This window comes from Lampetra planeri, chromosome 2 (genome assembly GCF_965212315.1).
Source record: "Lampetra planeri chromosome 2, kcLamPlan1.2.h2, whole genome shotgun sequence".
Lineage (NCBI taxonomy): Eukaryota > Metazoa > Chordata > Hyperoartia > Petromyzontiformes > Petromyzontidae > Lampetra > Lampetra planeri.
The window spans coordinates 4,740,074-4,760,033 of NC_136108.1; the positions used below are offsets into that span (position 1 = coordinate 4,740,074).

The 19,960-nt window shown below is 43.2% G+C and overlaps 1 protein-coding gene across 1 annotated transcript in view; it reads left to right on the top strand.

Moving 5' to 3' along the window:
* Positions 1 to 19,928, top strand: part of LOC144725058 (voltage-gated delayed rectifier potassium channel KCNH8-like) — a 71,303-nt gene extending 51,375 nt beyond the window's left edge. The window contains exons 8-15 of the mRNA XM_078604510.1: positions 2,672 to 2,869; positions 4,466 to 4,665; positions 6,812 to 7,061; positions 12,358 to 12,566; positions 13,558 to 13,889; positions 16,416 to 16,522; positions 16,952 to 17,037; positions 17,599 to 19,928. Of these exons, the coding sequence (XP_078460636.1) occupies positions 2,672 to 2,869; positions 4,466 to 4,665; positions 6,812 to 7,061; positions 12,358 to 12,566; positions 13,558 to 13,889; positions 16,416 to 16,522; positions 16,952 to 17,037; positions 17,599 to 18,366 (2,150 nt within the window). The 3' untranslated portion in view covers positions 18,367 to 19,928. The remainder of the gene's footprint in view (positions 1 to 2,671; positions 2,870 to 4,465; positions 4,666 to 6,811; positions 7,062 to 12,357; positions 12,567 to 13,557; positions 13,890 to 16,415; positions 16,523 to 16,951; positions 17,038 to 17,598) is intronic.
* The last annotated feature ends 32 nt before the right edge of the window (positions 19,929 to 19,960 follow it).

The following is a 19,960-nucleotide window of genomic DNA, read 5'->3' on the forward strand; positions in this document are numbered from 1 at the left end:
CCAGCGTACATTCAGGCTTGTTTCTCTTCTTATTGGGCGTGATGTCCAAAGTTTCTCTCTATTTTGCTCTACGGAGCGGCAGGATTGCCGAGTGGTTAACGATTTTGCCGAACAGCATGCAGATCTTGGGTTCAATTCGCGACTCGGGTGTCTTCCTGTGGGGAGTTTCAAAGTTGTTCCCCAGGTTCTGCATTGGTCGCCTCCCGGGTTCTTTGGCTTCCTCCCTGAGCTAAAACCAAAGCATCCCAAGTCTGAAAATAAAAATGACCTGAAGAATACTCGTTTGAGATTACGCGTAGCAACCTCGCCCCGACTGCGAACGGAAACAACTTTGGCAGGACCCGCTTGAAAGGGAGTTACGAGACTCGATGAGGCTTTCCTGGATAAAGAAGTAGTGTAAGAATAATAATACATAAATTGATCTAACAATGTGAATTTTATTTTTTAAACTGAATCTATTAATTTAGTCATAGCAAATCTGGGAAACTAAATCGTTCAAAGTAAATGCCAACATCATTTAAAGAGCTTATTCCACGTAACGGGAGAATTAAGTTCCTGAAGAAGCCCCCCGCAGTTGGAGCGAAACGTCCATACTTGCTGAACAACAGCATGCGGTAACACACCGCAGTGGACACAATCATCTCCGTTGCCACCATTTTAGCCAACGGTGATAATTTCACATTTCTATTGATAGGGGGCTGTGTTATTTGTTGATATTTCACGTAAGGGACCGTCCATAAATGACGTCACGCACCTAGGGGGGGGGGGGTCAGACATTTGTGACGATGTGTGACGAGGGGGGGGGGGGTTGAGAAATGTGACGTCATGTCAAAATGCGCAAATATAGACAACACGTTCTACTTAATTAAATATAATTTTTAAAAAATGTTTGCTCCTACAACATCAGAGTGCAGCGCCACATTAAAGACGCACTACAATGACAGTAGTTTAAAGCGATTTGAAGCATGTTTTATTTTTTTTGGGGGGGGGGGGGGCAGAGCTTTGTGACGTCATATTTGAGGGGGGGTCTGACTTTTTGTGACGCCGTGTGACGATGGGGGGGGGGGGGGTCAAAACCGTCCAAAATCGCGTAACGTCATTTATAGACGACCCCTAAGTATTCATTCAACTTTTTAAATCTTAAAAGGGAAAATAGCCTGAGTTCACCCAGACCTTGAATCTAACACGTGACTTGAATATTAGAGTCAGTGTGCTCCATGGCTCGCGCATTCTGATAGTTTCCTCGAGTTGTTTGTTTCTGTATGGGCTGCATTAACACACGTGCACCACGTGTTTACATCATATGAAGACAAATAGCCCCCATATAGCCTGAACAGACTGTTGTGGAAAGTGCTGTTACCTATAAAGGCCAGCACGGCACACGAGGGGATGGGTGGCCAACACCACGCCCGGCCGCCTTTATCTCCCCAGTGGCGATGTTTACACACCACACCAGGTACTCATTTGAGGCTGAGTCGACCTTGGGGAGGCCCAGGAACCGGTTTTATCGTCACTGGTGTTAGCACAGCGCGCTAACCGCTACGCTGCCGCACTAAACACACCACACCGTATACAGTGCTGTATACATTGTATTTGAAGTCGGATAAGAAGCCATGCAGATGAGACTTCCATAATCTCTTCCGCTTCATTCAAATCAAATTCCTCTATGTTTAGTTGGATTGCAAAGAGAATGTAAGCCAGTAATAAAACACGAGCGGCAGATTATCCAACACATTTGAAAAGCATTAGAGTGGATGCCATTTATTTCTTCTTTTGTGTGTTTCAGCTGCAGACGCATTAATGTGTTGGGAGAAACGAATTGTGTTTTTTGGAGGTTTAGGCCTATTTGGACAGAATCTGTGATTGGTAAGCTTTCTGAGAAGTGGGGGGAGGGGCGGCTTTATTGGTGTCAGTGTGTATTCCATAGCGTTATTACACAAACACGTATCAGGAATTCACATTGGCTTTTGTGTGCCAAAATGAACACCACTGGGTAATCGCCAAGCTTAATATTACCTAAAATTGGAGTGCTATTTTCCCGTACATGTGTGATTTAGTTTTTACATAAAAGAAAAAAACGTATTCAATTTGTATAGCGACTAAAAAAAACAGAGGTAAGAATGACACAGGCCAATTTTTTTTATTTAATTGATGAAAAAAATAACAACAAAAATGTATATCCTACAGCTAGCTTAAACAGCTATTTAATAGCGTATCCCGAATCAAACATTGTAAATATGACACGAATGTGTGACAAAGTGTTGGCAGCGGTGCACGCGTGCAAATAATAAACAACAAAAACACATTTGTCAATAACACTCCCATGAAGTGTGAAACAAATCTAACAGGCAACATTTAGGGCAATGGCGCTTCTTCATGGCATAGAGAAAGCGGCCAGAGATGAGAGTGTTCATCGTGCAATTTTCAGCGACGAATCACTCAATCTCTCTGCCCTCTCTGTCTCTCTGCCCTGAAGTCGGGCCATTGCTTAAAATTTGACTTAAATTTATGTTTTGTCATTTTTAGCAGGCGGTACTGTTGACCAATGTGTTAATGTTTTCTTCCCGTTAATTTGGGCAAATCCAACGTGAGACGTCCCAGTGGTTAGTATCAATTATTTTTCAATCAAACCGATTTCCAAAGGCTTTCCACGTGGACCCGTTTGTTGCAGGCTGGCTGCACGAACTGGGCAAGAAGCTGGAGACACCGTTCCACACCAACAACACGGGCGGAGGTCCGTCCACTCGCAGCGCCTACATCGCCTCGCTCTACTTTGCTCTCAGCAGCCTCACCAGCGTGGGCTTTGGCAACGTGTCGGCCAACACCGACGCCGAGAAGATATTCTCCGTCTGCGCTATGCTCATCGGAGGTAAGGCTGTGAGGCCAGGGGATCCATCAATCTGTCCTGCAGCCCCCCATACGTTCCGACAAAGAAGGCCCGCTTCAAAGCAGCGTTTGTATTTTATTCCACGCATGATTCGATCTAATTATAGAATAGACAAACAGGCTCATAACACAGAATAGAGGGATATTTTTTGGTGGCAACAGGCGCTTATGTGTTGGGTTTAGTCTGGTTTTATTTCGCCTGTGCTGCGTTTCACTGTTAATTTAATATATTTTTTTAAAAATATTTTTCTACTGTACATACAAACAAAATATGCGTCACAGTCGGTGACCGTAACAGACGATGTCTTGTGAAGACATTAACAACATGGAGTTGCGTATTCACCCTCTTTGCTCGTGGAAGGGAGCCATGCCAGGACTGATGAGGACCTTCCGTGTAGAGTGCTTGTTTCTAATCTACTATCTTAGCACCAATCGCACGCTGGGAAATCAGCAACCATCCATCCTCTCGCCTTATCTCTGCCTCTATACTACACGCAGTCTGCTTTCTCATTAGCCGTAAACTACTTTAAAATGCGTTAAATATGTATCCTCTCTCCACAAAGAGCAACATTTAGTAAAAATGCATTTGTTTCAACTGTTCAGCTTTATGTTATACTTTATATGTGTCGGTGCAGGAAAATTAGTTTGGGTTTTCACAGATTGGAAGGTTTCTCTTCGCTTAAAATTAAAATACAAGGCAAAAAGTATTATCACTGTACTGTCTGTGAGCGTAATGTGGGTGGTTAATATTCTTCAGCAATTAAACGACATTGAAAATAATTGTCAATTACAATTGCAATTGCAATGATAAACCCACACATAACACCCCTGGGCTTTTGATTAATTTCATAAGGTCACTTTGGCATGTACATTTTTGTTATAGTATCAATCACAATTTGTGGGATATAGGTCATAACCACATCGACACATTCGTTTGCATGGCTTAGAGAGCCGATTATCTTCATGCAATGTGTCATAACCTGTAACATTTTAACAAATTCATAATGATATATTCAGCGAATAGCATTGTGGTTAAAGGATATGAGTTCCAGTTCTAGTAAGCGATCAATAGACTTCATTGTAATCCCCTTTGAGGTTGGTCAAATAAGTACCATTTTGTGGGAAATTCCATAAAGATTGTCCTATGGGAGACACTGGTCCTCATTGCAAAAACATGACATTTCCAGCATTCATTCAGAACCAAAGGATCTCAAATGAAATCATTAGCAAGGCTATGATGCAGGCGCTCTGTTTCACAGACGAGTATAGCCTACCAGTGTGGGTAATTTTGCAGATTATTAAATTTTTTGTCTAATTCAAACCCTGATGTCGGCAGACATGGCCGTGATCTTTAACGGACACTGTATGAGCAGCCAATGCCTATTTAACGGTTAATACTCCCGCAGTATTGATCAGGGTGACCGCTGTTTTCGAACCGCGATCCTCTGCAACAACAAGCGGCCAACGCACGACCTCTGGGTCACGTCACCGCCCTTGAGATGAACACCGCACCGAGCGAGCGTGTGGGTCACTTGCTATTATTCTCAACCACGCTTTCCGTTTGCGAACCCCTGGGCAGCGCTGATGCACGCGGTGGTGTTTGGGAACGTGACGGCGATCATCCAGCGCATGTACTCGCGCCGCTCGCAGTACCACACCCGCACCAAGGACCTCAAGGACTTCATCCGCGTGCACCGCCTGCCCAAGCAGCTCAAGCAGCGCATGCTCGAGTACTTCCAGACCACGTGGTCCGTCAACAACGGCATCGACACGTACGAGGTCCGTGCACTTCACACACAGCCTCGCGGACACTCCAGCGGGGAGACCGGCGCTTCTGTACCTTACCCAGCTGTGTTCGACAACTACCACACTCCAGGCGAAAACAATTCACCTTTCTACTTTTTTTCTCGCACTGCTCCACTTTTGGAGTTCCATCCTGCTGTTTCGTTTCCCGAATTCGTGTGACTTTGCTCGAGTCAAGAAAATTTGCTGGCTTTTATCGAATGTGCCTTCAGTGGAACTGTTTGTTGCTGACCGCTGGGCGGTTTTTGGCCTGTGCTCAGCAACTGTGATATAAAAAAAAAACGACAAGATCCTTATGTCCAGTAAGTTTCATTAGCTACGTGAGTGAGTGTTATAATAGCAATGCATCGATTAATTTATTAAAATCGATATTTATTTTGCAACGAGACATACATCAAACCTAGTATTATTATGCCCGTGTATAATTTATGAAAATTGCACGTAATTCTTTATGCAAAATTGTACGCAATGATGTTATATTTGTGTTAATGGAATGTACAAAACTATACAAAGAAGACAGAAAAAATAAAAATACAGATGAGATGGTAAATCTGAGACGAGAAATAATCGATAGAGGGGAGTGTCGGAGAGTAAACTCACAACGTTTACAATTTACAATTCGTGGGTGCGGAACGAGTAACGAATTAGCACGTTTTGTTTACGTAGCAATCCTTACTAATTGGCTGTGCAGAGTGGTGGCAGGTTTAACGACACGTTTATATCTTGACTTAAAGCTTTCGTGACTGCAGGGATTCATATTCTTTGGGTCTTTCGTCATCGCCTGATGTGTTGCTATCGAAACGTCGTAGTTTTTTGTTATTGCTTTGAACCTATCTACGTGACCTTACCAAAAGACCCAAATAATATGGACATGTTTATATTTACGCGATCTAACCAAAAAAACTCTATCATGGATAATATAGTGTTTAAAAAATGTATCGGTTCTTGAATCGGATCATAATCCCCCAAAATTATGAAATTTTCACTAAATCACTCGAGGGGGGAATCATTATATGTCTAGGGAAAGTGATAATTAGTTACATCCCCGCATTGGTGTGCCCTAGTTAAGATAACCTGAAGAGGTTGATGAATTGGCCGCAGGATCAATAGAACATGAAGCACATCCTGCCAAGTCAGTCCCCTATGACAGTAAATCACGTGAGCAAAGTGGCATTTCATTGACATTGGTCCCTAACATCATTGGCCTACTCTGTTCTTCAGGAGCGGCCAATCAGCGCACTGTAAGACATGACACATGTTTCAAAATGCTGGGCACTAATGAACTCGTATTTTTTTTTGCTATTTGGAATACACGTTGCAAATCAGTACAAATGAGATGTAATATTTTACGGAATGGCTATCACTTAAGTGTCTCATTAAACAGCATACGCAGAGGCAGATGCCGGGCAAGTGGCAGGTTTTAGTTTTTGAATTTTTAGACCATTGTTTTCCTTATATAGCCCAACGTTTCACAGCGACACAACTCTGCGTTAAACATATTCTCACTTGTAAATAATTTCATATCTGACTTCACCATCCTAACTATAGACCGATTTTTTTAATGCAGTTTTCAACACAAACATTCCCATGACAAACATTGAAATGGTATTCTTATAATGCCAAGAATATGTCATGGTTTTATTTAGCACCAAAGGTCTCCACAAAGTTTATTCAAAACGTACTGTTCATCGTGATCCCTCTGGACTATGCAATATTTTGCCAAATGAATTAAACACGTGATGTTCTCTATTTTATATATAAATAAATGTCGTCCCTTTTGCTCATCAGTAGATTAGTGGAAGAACTTGGCAAATAACGATTCACCTCTTACCCAATGATTCAGCGAAACATCACAATTAGGAGGTTCACATGTTCTTGTTCGCCCGTCTCACATGTGTGGTTGGTCGAGCATGTTCTCTCTCGTTTGCTCCTCTTGCCTAGAGGTTCACAATCGCGAATATGTTTCACGCATTGTAAACAGTCGGCTGTCGCACGTTCAATCCGACGCACACATACACATCACCAGAGCGTCGGCATCAATTGCAATGTGGGGGGGGGGGGATCATACCACCCCCGACTTGTGTCACAGCGTCACACCTTCCTCCTCCTCCTCCTCCGCCAGCTGCTCAAGGACTTCCCAGACGAGCTGCGTGCAGACATCGCCATGCACATGAACAAGGAGATCTTGCAGCTTGCCATCTTCGAGTCGGCAAGCCGCGGCTGCCTACGCTCCCTCTCGCTCAGCATTAAACCCTCGTTCTGTGCCCCTGGGGAGTTCCTGATTCGCCAGGGGGATGCACTCCAAGCTTTCTACTTTGTCTGCTCCGGCTCCATGGAGGTGCTCAAGGATGACATGGTGCTTGCCATTCTGGGTGAGCTCATTTCCGAAAGCATGTATTCAACACACGTGGACATTATTGCCGGTTCAGTGGAATTGGTACGTCACGATCTTGGTGAGACGCTCCTCAAAAGAAATAACTCAAATGATGCAAAACGCAGCGGCATGGGTCTTGGAAAATAAATAAAATGCCCCCCACCCCCGTGTCCCACCCCGTCCGATTCCCACCCCTTCTTCGTAGCCTAGCGCCGAGGACCGAGTCTAAATAAATATTCTGATTCTGACCCTCTAGCCTATTGGCCCCAGTTCAGCTGCTCTGCCGGCACACGTAACAGTTACACGACTGGCAAAAAACGTGTGAATGGCTCTTTAGCTGATATAAATGTTGGTCGCTTAAGTGTTCAATGAAGTGAATATTTGCTGCTTTCTTCTGTCTCATGAAGCAACACTTTGGTGCATTCTGGAGCATTCATTAAATGGCCTAGGGAATGTTCATAGCAAGCTGGTAAAATAATGGTGGAGACCAGTTAGCGGTTACATGAATCTTTGGAGAATATACGCCGATGTACCCATTCCCTGAATTCTAAATAAGACTCTCATTAATACAACTCCACCTTGGGTCACGTAAATAATTCACCACGGACTATATATATACACACACGTGTATAAAAGACAACGATAAAGATCCCCCGTCTAGCCTGAACAGACCGAGTACCTATGAAGGCCGACACGTTACATGAAGGGGTGGGTGGCCAGCACCACGCCCGACCACCTTTGTCTCCCCAGTGGCGATGTTTACACACCGCACCAGGTACTCAATGGAGGCTGAGTCGACCTAGGGGAGGCCCAGGACTGGTTCAGATAATCGTCACTGGTGTTGGCCGTGAGCGGGAATCGAATCCGGATCGCCGATATTGTAGTGCGGTGCGCTAACCGCTACCCACATGTGCACACACACACATATTTTCTACATAAATCTAATTTTAAAAACAAAATAGGTCATGCAGTAGTTTTACCTGGATATATCCTTTTTAGTATGAAGTGAATTGCATTCTTATTTAGTTTGAAGTCATGATAAAGGCCTAGCGAATTTATCACCATATTTCACGATCTTGCAATGTCATAATCCACCTTTTAATTTTTCTTTCATTTTAACTATTTTACGGAAACAGAAAGTATAAATACAACAATAAATGCTTTCCTTTTCACCACAGCTCACTGCTACTTACAAATAGAACCCTGAAGGCTATCCACTGAAAGACAAAAATCATTCTAATAATGTACTGTAATAATTCATAACTGTTCAACAGCCAGTGTGTGTGAACAAAATACTTGCAAGCTACTTATTATATTTATAAATAACAATGGCATGGCATGGCATTTGAGGCAAGTTTTCGCAAGTAACTCTCATCCTCTGTCCGCCCAGCAGTGTAAATTGTGGGGTAAATTGTGGGGTTAATTGTGGGGTAAATTGTGGGTATCCCACTTCAAAAGGTGTCCGGCCCGCATGGAAGAGAAGACCAAATACCCTCGAGAGGGCCTCTGGAGAGCTCCCTCCCAGCAGAGGCCCTTCGGCTAACCGCTGGGTTCGCATTTGCAGGGGCTGCACCTTTACCGCTCGGTAAACACGCAGTGATTCCATCAAATCTGAAAATTACTGAAGTAAATTGCTTTTCTATGGTCTTTTGGACTAAGGCTGCAGATTGCATAGAGGTTGACCTACCTTGTGCAATGATTTACATTGCAGACACGGCCGCATTTTATAACAATGGGAATAGAACAGGCAAGCTAAAAGCGTTGAGATTTTTCTGTTAATTTCATATACAGTCCTTGGTGCTACATAATCATTACTTAATAATATATCTACGCGGCGCATCATGTCACAGGTAATTCAATTTCGACATCACTCATTGATTGTGAGCAGAGGTGAATTTTCGTGGTTTGCTTTGTAAACCCTTCAAGGTTTAATTTGTACCAGTCGTACATTTCGCACTGTCCTAAATAGGAAGACATAGCATAGGCCTTATCTCCATATCGTAGCACTACGTTTTATTTTTTTCCGTAAATCACAAGCACAAAAATAAAATGAAATCTATACTTCACGTAGCAATCGATGACAAGGTGCCACGTTGGCTGAGAAACAAACTTGGTGAAAATTCTTGGATCTAATACCGTAATTGTGAGACGCATTATTTGTTTGCCCTCTGTGGTTTAAAGGGAAAAAGTTGGGTGTGCGTTTTTATCGTCACACCGATACTCTCAGCTCCTCGAGCTGAGCTGAGCTGGTTGCATGCATCTCCTTCATCGTGTCCAGACTCGTTGTGCCAGTGCCGAGATGTCCCCGTAATGTTAATTGACCCCCCCCCCCAAGGGGCTTCCTGAAATGAAAATGTAACACCTGTACGAAACACGTAATTAACAACCCAGTGGCTAATATTCTGAAATAAATTCGCATTTGAGAGAAAAAAAAACTGAATTATAACGGTGATAATACCGTAATGTTAAGCCAATGTAATATTCGTAACGGTGGTAACAGTAACAATGATCACAGATACAGGGAAGTAAATATGTGCAGGAAGGGAGCATCTCTGGACCAAGTTAAAGGGATCATTGGGTTGCTGGACCAGAGCCTGGCCCCTTGGGCCATGGCCATGTGGCACTGCTCCCCTAACCCCTGGTGGTGCTGCATTGCACTCGGCAGGGCTGAGCGCTCGGGGGCTGCCACCCGTCCTGCTTTTCCCAGGATCGTCCTCTTTTTGAGGTCACTGTCATGGCAAACATAGAAGTCTTGCCAGGACATAAAAACAACAACAACAAATGTTTATTGTCAGTTGCGTAACAATAGATACATCACTCGAGATGAATGCATTTATATGCATTTCTCCAATTTTCGGGCATTGTGAGATACCCGTCTTGCCACGATAAGTCCCAGTTTTTTGTACCTCGGAGGTGGCAGCCCCAGTGAGGGCACAGGTCGTCGTCAGCACTGTGCTTTGGGCACCGGTAAGGGTTGAGTGGAAGCACAACACATCCATTTGCCACTTTTGTTCAAAGCAGCGTGGGTCATCTTGTATTACTTTAGTGCGTGCCTTCATTACCATTTGCCCAAGTCAAAAATAATGTGTTAACACCCCCCTCTGAACCACACATTGTACCAAAAAAACACGAGTGGATGAAAAGTGAACAAGGTTTAATGTCAGCCAAGAAAGTAGTATAGATTTCTTTTCAGTGAGGCTTTATTTTATTTAACATCGTTGAGTTCACCTCTCAGTGTCTGCGAATGTAGCTCGGGGTTTTTTTTCTTCTTCGCGTTCAAGCCAGTTACAAGGGGTTCCGCCGTCAACGTTTCTCTTTCCAATTTGTTATCTGATCCTCGGTACACTGAGGCAGTCTCTGCACCATGCTGCTCCACGTGTGATTACACTCAGCACGATTAGGATACCCTGTGGTTGACATCTGGCAAGGCACGCTCTAATATTCGGCAGGATAAAGTTAGAGGCTCTCTGAAGCGCACCGTAATTTGTTGCATGAAAAAAAACGATTCCACTTTATTTGCAGAATTTCCATTAATTTACATTCAGTAAGGAAAGAGAAATTAATCAAATAAATATATATATAACAAATAATACGGTTCGTGATAGCACACAACAAACTACACTGCTGAACAACATGCCATGACGAAGGTGAAACAAGGAAATAAAATATATATATCTACACAAACGTGCATACTACAGGGCATGTAGATGACAAAGACGATGTAAGCTGGAAGCAATTAAGCTCTTTGGCAATAAATCTCTTTTACACAAGTGGCCAGCCCAAGATTAACATACATATGAGGTCATGGCAAATGTCAAAAGTCAAAGCACCAAATAACTTTGTCAATAAGCCGGATTAAGTTACTGACAAACCATCTATTGAATAGCAAAAGAGCTCAATCGTTATAAGATCCATAATTGCTTAACAATGTCAAGACCTGGTGCATGGAATAAAACAAAGCAATATCACACCAACGCATCATAAAGCGGAAGTGTAAAATGTCGGATTAAGAAAATATAATTTATATAGCCAAAGAGCAAAAAATGACCTAAACTCAAATAAACACTAAAACATAATGCCAAGTCGTATATGCAAAGAATGATAGTGAAAAAGCAAGCATGCCACATTTTAGTAACGCTAATTATATCTGATTATAATGACAAGCCCAGATAACACGAAGCTACCCAGCAAGGAACAATGAAAGTGTCGCATGCGCCAGAACCGCCCACGTGCCACATTGCACCCACGTACCGCAACCCGCATTGACGTGGCGGATTGGAACGACACGGGGTGCATCGTCGAGACAGACGACCAAATCCGAAACTCGAATTATTCTTGCCGGATAAAACGCCATATTTAACCAAAAAACACCACAAAAAATGTCTAAAAGAGACAATCGAGCCAAATAAAAGCCTCCCCGAACGCCTTCAAGCCTCGAGGGGAGACCAGGGCAGGAGTCGCTTGTCACGGTGTGCACCCTGGGGCTACCGGGGATCCCCTGCCAAAAATCTCACTGAACCCAGGGGACACCACTTTAGGAAAAAACAATTAGAAAATCTAACCCCGCCGCTCGTTGAAAGCCAACCGCGACTATCCTGTTGGGGGCCTTGAAGAGCCAGGGACAAACCCAGAGCCTTCTGAGTCCGAGAATGTGGTGTCCCTTGTCCCACTGGACTGCTGGTGCTATTAAAAAAAAACATGAAAATCACTTTTCTCTAGTGAGGTCCAGTGAATAGAACCGTTATCGCTAAGTAAGTGTATATTGAGATCCATTGCCACGTCTGCAAGGAAGATCAAGGAATGTCACAGTGCACAGAATAAATGATCAATATAACGTTTTGTGGTCAGTCACTTCTCAATTTAGAATTTCATTTTATCATTCAGCACACAATGTTCTACTCTTATACCAACCATCAATGTACTTATTTTTTTACGTAAGTTAACGCATTGTTGAATCATTTTTAAAGTGTTGCACATAAACGCATTTCTCTACCACTTTAGGCGATACTGTTAACCTCTCTGATGATTTCATCACAACGCTTTTATAATTTCATTTCCCACGGCTTATTGTGAGCAATTATTCAGACCACACAATACGTTTATAATCCATGGCATCGAACCAAACATATGGATGAGTCACTGATGGATGGACAGTAATTTCATGACACGAGTGTGTGTTTGACATTCCAGCATTGAAAAGATTAATCCACAATTTGAAAACGTGGCTATTTTCCTGTCTCTCTCGGTGGTATTCACCACCTCGTGTGATGACGTGTTGCCCTCATCTGGAGCAGGCAAGGGAGACCTCATTGGCTCAGACTTGAGCAGCAAGGACCAGGTGCTGAAGACCAATGCAGATGTGAAGGCCCTCACCTACTGTGACCTGCAGTGCATCCACCTGCGGGGCCTCTACGACGTCCTTGACCTCTACCCCGAGTACTCGCACCAGTTCCACGAGGACATCCAGGGCGAGCTCACCTACAACTTGCGTGAGGGCCGAGAGGTCAGTGCGACTGCCCTTCCAACACGGCCCGGAAACCTATTAGCATGGTTGGCTGCATACGGGGTGCGAAAGAAGTTCAGCATATTTCGATTTAAAGCTTTCGTGACTGCAGGGATTCATCTTCTTGGTTCTTTCGGTAAAGTCACGTAGAGTAGAAATAATAAAATAATAAAAATAATACATTAATAAAAAAATAATTCTAAAGACGTTTCGGCCACAACGCAAGCAGCCGTCCTCAGGTGAAGAACAGGTCTGTCAGACGCTGTCTGTCAGAAAGACAGTTCTTCACCTGAGGACGGCTGCTTGCGTTGTGGCCGAAACGTTATTATTTTATTATTTCCATTCTACGTGACTTTACCGAAAGAACCAAGAAGAAGTTCAGCATATATACATAGGTGCAACTGTTCCCTCTGAGTTCCCTCCAAGTGACCTTTTCCCACACAGTAAAGGGTAGCACTTTCCCACCCGTACTGCCGTATGAGAGCAATGCTCGTCGGCTGTCAGTGGGAGTCCTTCAGCCAACAATGGTGTGTGCAAGACATTGCATGGCTGCACATTTATCTCTTCAATGTAAACACAAATACAAAGAGCCCCCATATAGCCTTAACATACTGGTAGGGTAAGTGCTATTAGCGAACACCGATGAAGGCCGGCACAGCACACGAGGGGGTGGGTGGCCAGCACCACACCCGGCCACGTTTGCTTCCGTCGTGGCGATGTTTTACACTCATTTGAGGCTGAGTCGGCCAAGGGGAGGCCCAGGACCGGTTCAAACAATCGTCAATGGTGTTGTTGGCCGTGAGCGGGAATCGAACTCGGGTGGCCGGGTTCGTAGCGCAGCGAGCTAACCGCTACACTACCGCTCCCCACATACACACACACACACATTCCATGGTTATTATAGTTTTCTGCCCCCACTTGTAAACAAGGCAGAGTGAAGAGGGACATACTTGTTGTTGTTGTTGTTTTAAAAGTAGATGTGTTTCTACAGGCACAGGCGGAGGCTCAGGGGGGCGTGTTCCAGAACCTTCCGTCAATTTTGGAGGATGAGGAAGACGCCGAAGGGGGCGACGAGGACGAGTTGACGCCGCTGACTGTGCGCCGCCTCACGTTAAGGCACAGATCGGCGAGTGCGAGTCACAAACCTAATCCGTTGGCAGCAGGAGGAAGACCCCAAGTTGCGGAAAATGGGGCCTTATCCGCCGCTACAGCAATTCCAGGAAGATTAGCGATGTTAGACGGAATCCGTAGTGGCCTGAAGCCAGATAATCTGAGGCTCCCTCGAACTGTGCCATGCTGCGGCGTACCAGAGCTAAGCCCAAGGTAACGGGGATTGCTACATCATGCTGACGGAATATGAACTTATGGCCAGATTAACATTAACGTCGTACTCATAAGATATTTAGGACCTTGAAGCACCATTACGAAGAGAGGGGGCTGCTTTTATACGATGGTTGTGCTGATGGTATATTCCGTAATGTAAATTTTTGAAAAATGACATTTCCATTGAATTATTTCTCGAGGGTCAGTTGGGAAAACATTAAACTCAATCTTCCTTCACAGTGACAGTAAAGGAAAAAAACTGTCATTACTTTTAGTTAACCCTGCTTATAGGTTTTTACATGTCTAGTTCATGCAAAAACTGCAAAGGCAGCTGTCACTAAAATGATGGTGTAACTCTTCGCAAATACGATGTCTTGTTGTTTTATACACAATGTTTCTGAAAGAAAAGATGACCAAGATATTATATTGTGATTATGAAAATCCCATAATTCTGCCATTAAAAGTCAAAATAGTGATACTGATTACGAATATCTTTTTTTTTATAACATTCAGGCAATGGTTCACCCAAACAGTTTATCTCCAACGAGAGGATTTTGCTCTTAAATTAAAAAGTGCATTTTTACCACCTCTGTTATATATTTTATTAAATCGTCGAGTAATAGGCCAGTTATGCACCATTTTAATCTGGAGAGCTAAGATGAGCTGGATAATTTGTTGACATTGTATATTTGTAACCAGAATGTTCAGCATTCATCAAGTGCCTTGCATACACAGCATCATGCCGTTACGTATTGATTGCAAAAAAAAAAACAATTTGAGAATTTCACATAGCTTCATAAATTTAAATGGCATGGTGCACACCAGGGATTTGCGTATTTAGATGAGGATTAAAATGCAAATGAGGGTATTTCAGATCATTTAATATGGCCCTGCCTTATTATCTTTGAATGTGTCCTCCTATATGTTCCACTTTAGTAATGCGCCGTTTATTGCGTATCATGATTAGCAATTGTAAATTATTTTCACGCAACCTGTTGAGCCATTAAAGTTACAACAAGATGGGTTAATTTCACGGCTAAGTGACATCTGAGAGGTACGGATCTGTGCACACCACTTGTCTTATCAGCCTTTTGTTAAATATGCAAGCCTGTGTAATCGGTATGAACTCTATTGGCAACGTTCGTTCTGCGCATTCGGTGCTCGAAGGAACTGAATTATTAGGTGCCTGAAAATAAATGTCTACTTGGCTGCTGCAGTGACATTTCATACGACGTTGATCATCATGTGTCAGCGCGGTACTGGGAAATATCCAAACTATTCCATTCGGAACTGTGATGGTTGTGAACAACGTGACCACGCTGCCACCTAAGAGCTACCATACCTATCGCACGGACGGAGAGATAATGCTGAGGTCACGACTCCACATTGTGTGCTCACGGTAGGCATCACTGATTAATTTGCTAAGATGTGAACAACTGCAATAGCAAACCGCATCCCTCGTGCATTCATGGCACAATCAACTTCCATTGGCCATAACGATATTAATTGCTGCGTTTTCATCTGCCGAAGGTCCTAAGTGTATGAAATTGCACTTGATGTGCTAATTTAGTGCCTCTGCTGCCTGAATATTAACTTTGTCAATTATGCCTTCAGGCAGCGGAATTAAATGCTGATTATATTCGTGCTTACCCTGAGCAGCGCCAGCGCTGACAAGATTTATTAAAGCAATACGCGTTCGCAGAAAATTGTAAACATCTCATTGAACCCGACTTAGCCGAGGAATGAGCGGGTTACATCGTAACGCAGGCAAAACACGGTGCTTTGTTTTCACTTGAAATGGGATACTTTTCACCTTCCCATTTCCCACATGTTTCTGAGAACATGCGCAGCGCCAGCAGGTCTCTCACAGCCCTACGCACAGTCCATCTGTTGTTGTTGCCTTTGTGCCAGTGACTAAACCAGGCCAAGTGAATTGACTTTTTTATGCGCTGCTACCGTTACCCAGAATGGTAAAGCCCTCTCTTACCTCCTTCGGTGACATTTTTCACCGGCGAGCCTGAGTTGTGTTTTATTTTCGCTGTGAGAACAAAATGATGAAAGGTCCCAATATTAAATGTTCATCTTGTTGCTTAAATATCTAAATCCATCCCGTTACTATTTATATTATAATTGTTCAATAAATCATCTTATAGGTTTGATAAATCTGAGCATGACAAAGGTTCCATTTTCATTATTCAGCATCGTAATTAATCTTACAGACTATAAACATAATGTCAAAGCATGTACGTGGGTATTTTAAATGTAGGTTATTTCTGAGAGAATTAAACATGAAGAGGAAAACATTCCGAGGAGCCTAATAATATCGCAGAATATTGCAAATAGTATACCTGGATTATAATCACAATATCAAATGTACATATCGTAGCACAAATTGTCTGTTCAGCAAAACTACTTATACAAATGAAATGACTCGTCCAAAAATTCAACATATATTTTCTCAAGTTTATTTCACTGCATTGTAATTAAGTACAGCAGCATGCTTCCTACTTCGTGATGTCTTCCCAGATTTGTTGATGGGATTGAAGATAATGGCAACACACCAGTGAAGCAAAGATTTGAGTTCCTGTACAAGGACCAAAGGCAAGATGCCGGCAGTACCACCTCTACCATAGGTAACTGGAAATTGATATTTCCATATTTTACATATGAATAGCTTTTTATTTCCAATGTAAAAAAAAGTTTTTTTATTTCAAAACATAGCAAGCCACTTTCACATTTTCCTTTATTTGTGTGTGTGTCATTCACAGTCCCCATTGCATCAAGGCACTCTACGTCCCTAAACACGCACGCACATAAGTGACAATGAAAATGCTGCACATACGTTTAATATTCGCAAAGAGCAAAGCGATTATCTTCCAGTTCATATCGCCCTGTAATTATCATAATACCTTTTTTGTAACGTCGATTTTGACAGCTGTCAAATTTAGAGTAGTTTAACTGTTGCTCATTATGGTCCGCTTTATCTATGCGAGCTCCACTGTCGCACAACGTGTGCTCTTCACATTGGCGAGTGCACTTGCTGATAATGCTGCCTGCCGCAGGAGCGGACACGACGCGGATGAGTCCTGGGGCGTTATCGCTGCCACCAGAAGAGCCCAACAAGAGCATAGTCCGGCTCAACCAGGAGGTAACAAACACTGCCCCTTCGACGCAACACAGCACAGCACTCCGATTTGGTGTATACCCTGCATCAGCAAACGAATTTGTCATGTATAAATAAAATGACAATGATAATGATGACCATCATCATCATCTTCTTCCCTTTGTCAACCCAATGCTGGATGAAGGTCTCCCCCACACTGTGTCTGTCATACTGCACCATGCTGGTCAGTGCAACTTGGTCAATGGGGAGGCCCAGGACCGGTTTGCATATGATAGCTGACGTTCACGGTGACTGCCAATCAAACTTAGGTCACCAGCTTCATCGCGCAATCCGCGTTTGTGGAGAGATATTGCCCCTTAAATAAATAACATTGTTTTTTACATGAATTTGCACTCATGTCAGTTTCTCTGTAGATTGATCTCAATGTGAATATCAACGATGGTCACCAACTGAGCTTATTTTGTTTACAATATATAATAAAGTATTCCCTTGCCCCAAAGCATGGCCCTTTCATACAGTAGTAACCAAAAGTTACACATCAATAACCGTTCAATTGTCACTATCCATGTCTGCCATGGTGTCCAGATGTCAAGCTTGACCAAGGAGGTCACACAGCTAAGCAGAGACCTCAGGAACATCATGGAGCTCCTCAAGGGGCTGATGCAGCTCCACCACAACCCGGCCCAACAGTCGCAGCACACCTCCAGTGTCACGCCCTCCACGGACAGACCACCATCCTGGCCCAACTCCACCCCGGTGGGCAGCAGCAGCTTTGACAGCGTGCTCGCTCACGGCTCCGTTAGCTCCCAGCCCATTCCACAAACTCCGCCGTTCTCCGAGCAACAGCAGCAACGGAAATCACGTGACACATCACCGTTTGATCGCGACGCTCAGACCCTAACACAGGAGCAGGAATTGCTTCTCCATCAGCCGCAGGAGCGAAACTATTCCGTGCCACTGAATAAGTCCGACGTCGGTGGTGCGGTTGGACAGATGTTGAGTGACGAAAACGAGCTGAAACACAGTGGAAGTCAGGAAAACCTCACGGCCTCTGTGCACTCTCTCGCTTTCAATGCTTCTAAGGGACCCACGCGTAGGCCTTCACTTAGCGAATCCATAACCGGTTTAACTTTTCAGGGAAGTGAACCTCAGGTTGTGAATGCCGGCACGGAGTCAGACGGTAGCAGTGGTGCGCTGGGAAACCTGGCCATGATTCATAATCCTGAAGAAACCTCGGAGGAGCTTCTGGTATATTCTACAGAAATGGCAGCAATGGGCAACTCTAAGACTACGACTGTCGTGAACATGATCGATGCCATAGATTTCATTGACGACGAAGGGACAAGTGTGTGAACGGATTGCGAGCAGTTTTTTTTTTAAAAACTGTAGTTGTGGGATTTAATTTTGCTTGTTTTTAACGTGTTCTTTTTTGTTGCAACTTCGGCGTCACCTTCTCACGACGATGTACATGGTACCTGTTGGGCAGGTGTAAAGTGCATTTGAGGCAAATAAATGTACTTTAGAAACTACTGGAACTTACATGTATGTAACTGCTGGGGAATTTTAAATTTGGACACTTTAAGAGAATGACATAATTTAAACATATGTAAACTTTTTTTCCCACAGATCATGCTTTTGTAATAAGCATTGATTTAAAATGCATTGAATGTGTCCTGTAAAACTACCTTAATGTACCGATCAAAGACAACGATATTGATAGGAACTGTATAACTTCCAAAGGCTATTTTTATATCATTGTCATGATCCTTTACACTAAGATAAGAAGAATATCGTGTCTTGCCTTCAGAATGAACGGTATTTCAAAGCAGACTGGTTTATTTTAAAATGCAATGATTGAAAACTAAAAGTTTAACTTTTTCATACATACTCTTTGGTTCTTTTGCATACATATTTTGGGAAACTGCAAATGCCTGATTCGGGAAAAAAAACAATGACTTTTTGCAATCCCTGCTGGAGTATGAGCTGAAGGAATATTCTCTCAATGCCAAAACATATACATGTAAATACTCAGGTGAGGTATAAAATATGCCACTGATTACAATATCATTGTCCCGGTAATGTGGGGTATTTTTTGTATCCTAAATTATAAAGTCAGTAATGAAAGCTTTACATAAAACACCCATTCATGTTCATCCTCCTTAAAATGATTTCGACGTTTCGCTGAGCGTGCTGGGACCTTCTTCAGGCACTGAACCGGTAACGTTCCCAGAACACAGAGCAAAGCGTTGGATAACGCACCAAGTGGCGCAGCGCAGCAGAGAAAAACCTACCACGCAAGCAGTATTTTTTTTTGCATTTGGTTCATTTTTTTTATCTTCCCAGTGTTCGTGTGTTCCAGCTCCCTGGCTTGAAGAGCAGTGAGGCACAGTGGTGCACAGCATGTGCACAGCTGCGCACCGGTGACCTGCGAGGTGGGGGATCTCAGGAATACTGATCACTTCCCCACCAACTCGGCTGCAAGAAATTCAAACGATCACGAGATGAAGCGATCCCAAAATTGATGGATGAAAATGTGTGGGGGCATTTTTTTGCGTACTAAACAATTCTTTTATATACAACTGCCCAGATGTAGCATTCCGAATAGGCAAACTATTTAGAAGGCACATATTATTCCTCACTTGTTGAAATATACATGTAAACATATATACAGTATGCAAATACTGTATCAGTGTATGTATACATTTACATGCATCTACTGTATATTTAAACTGCCACTTAAGTGCCTTCAATGTTAGCAATTTGTAAGTTAACTCACCATAGTCGTCCTACTTGTAGTTTAAAGTGGTATATTTTACTGTAATAAGATTATTCTGTTCCTAAAATATGTTCTGCACACTTTGTGGACAATTTTATGTGGTGCCTGCGGTGTTTAAGCATGGCATGTTTGTGGGTGTATTTCATTTATTAGGTACGAGTGCATCAGTGA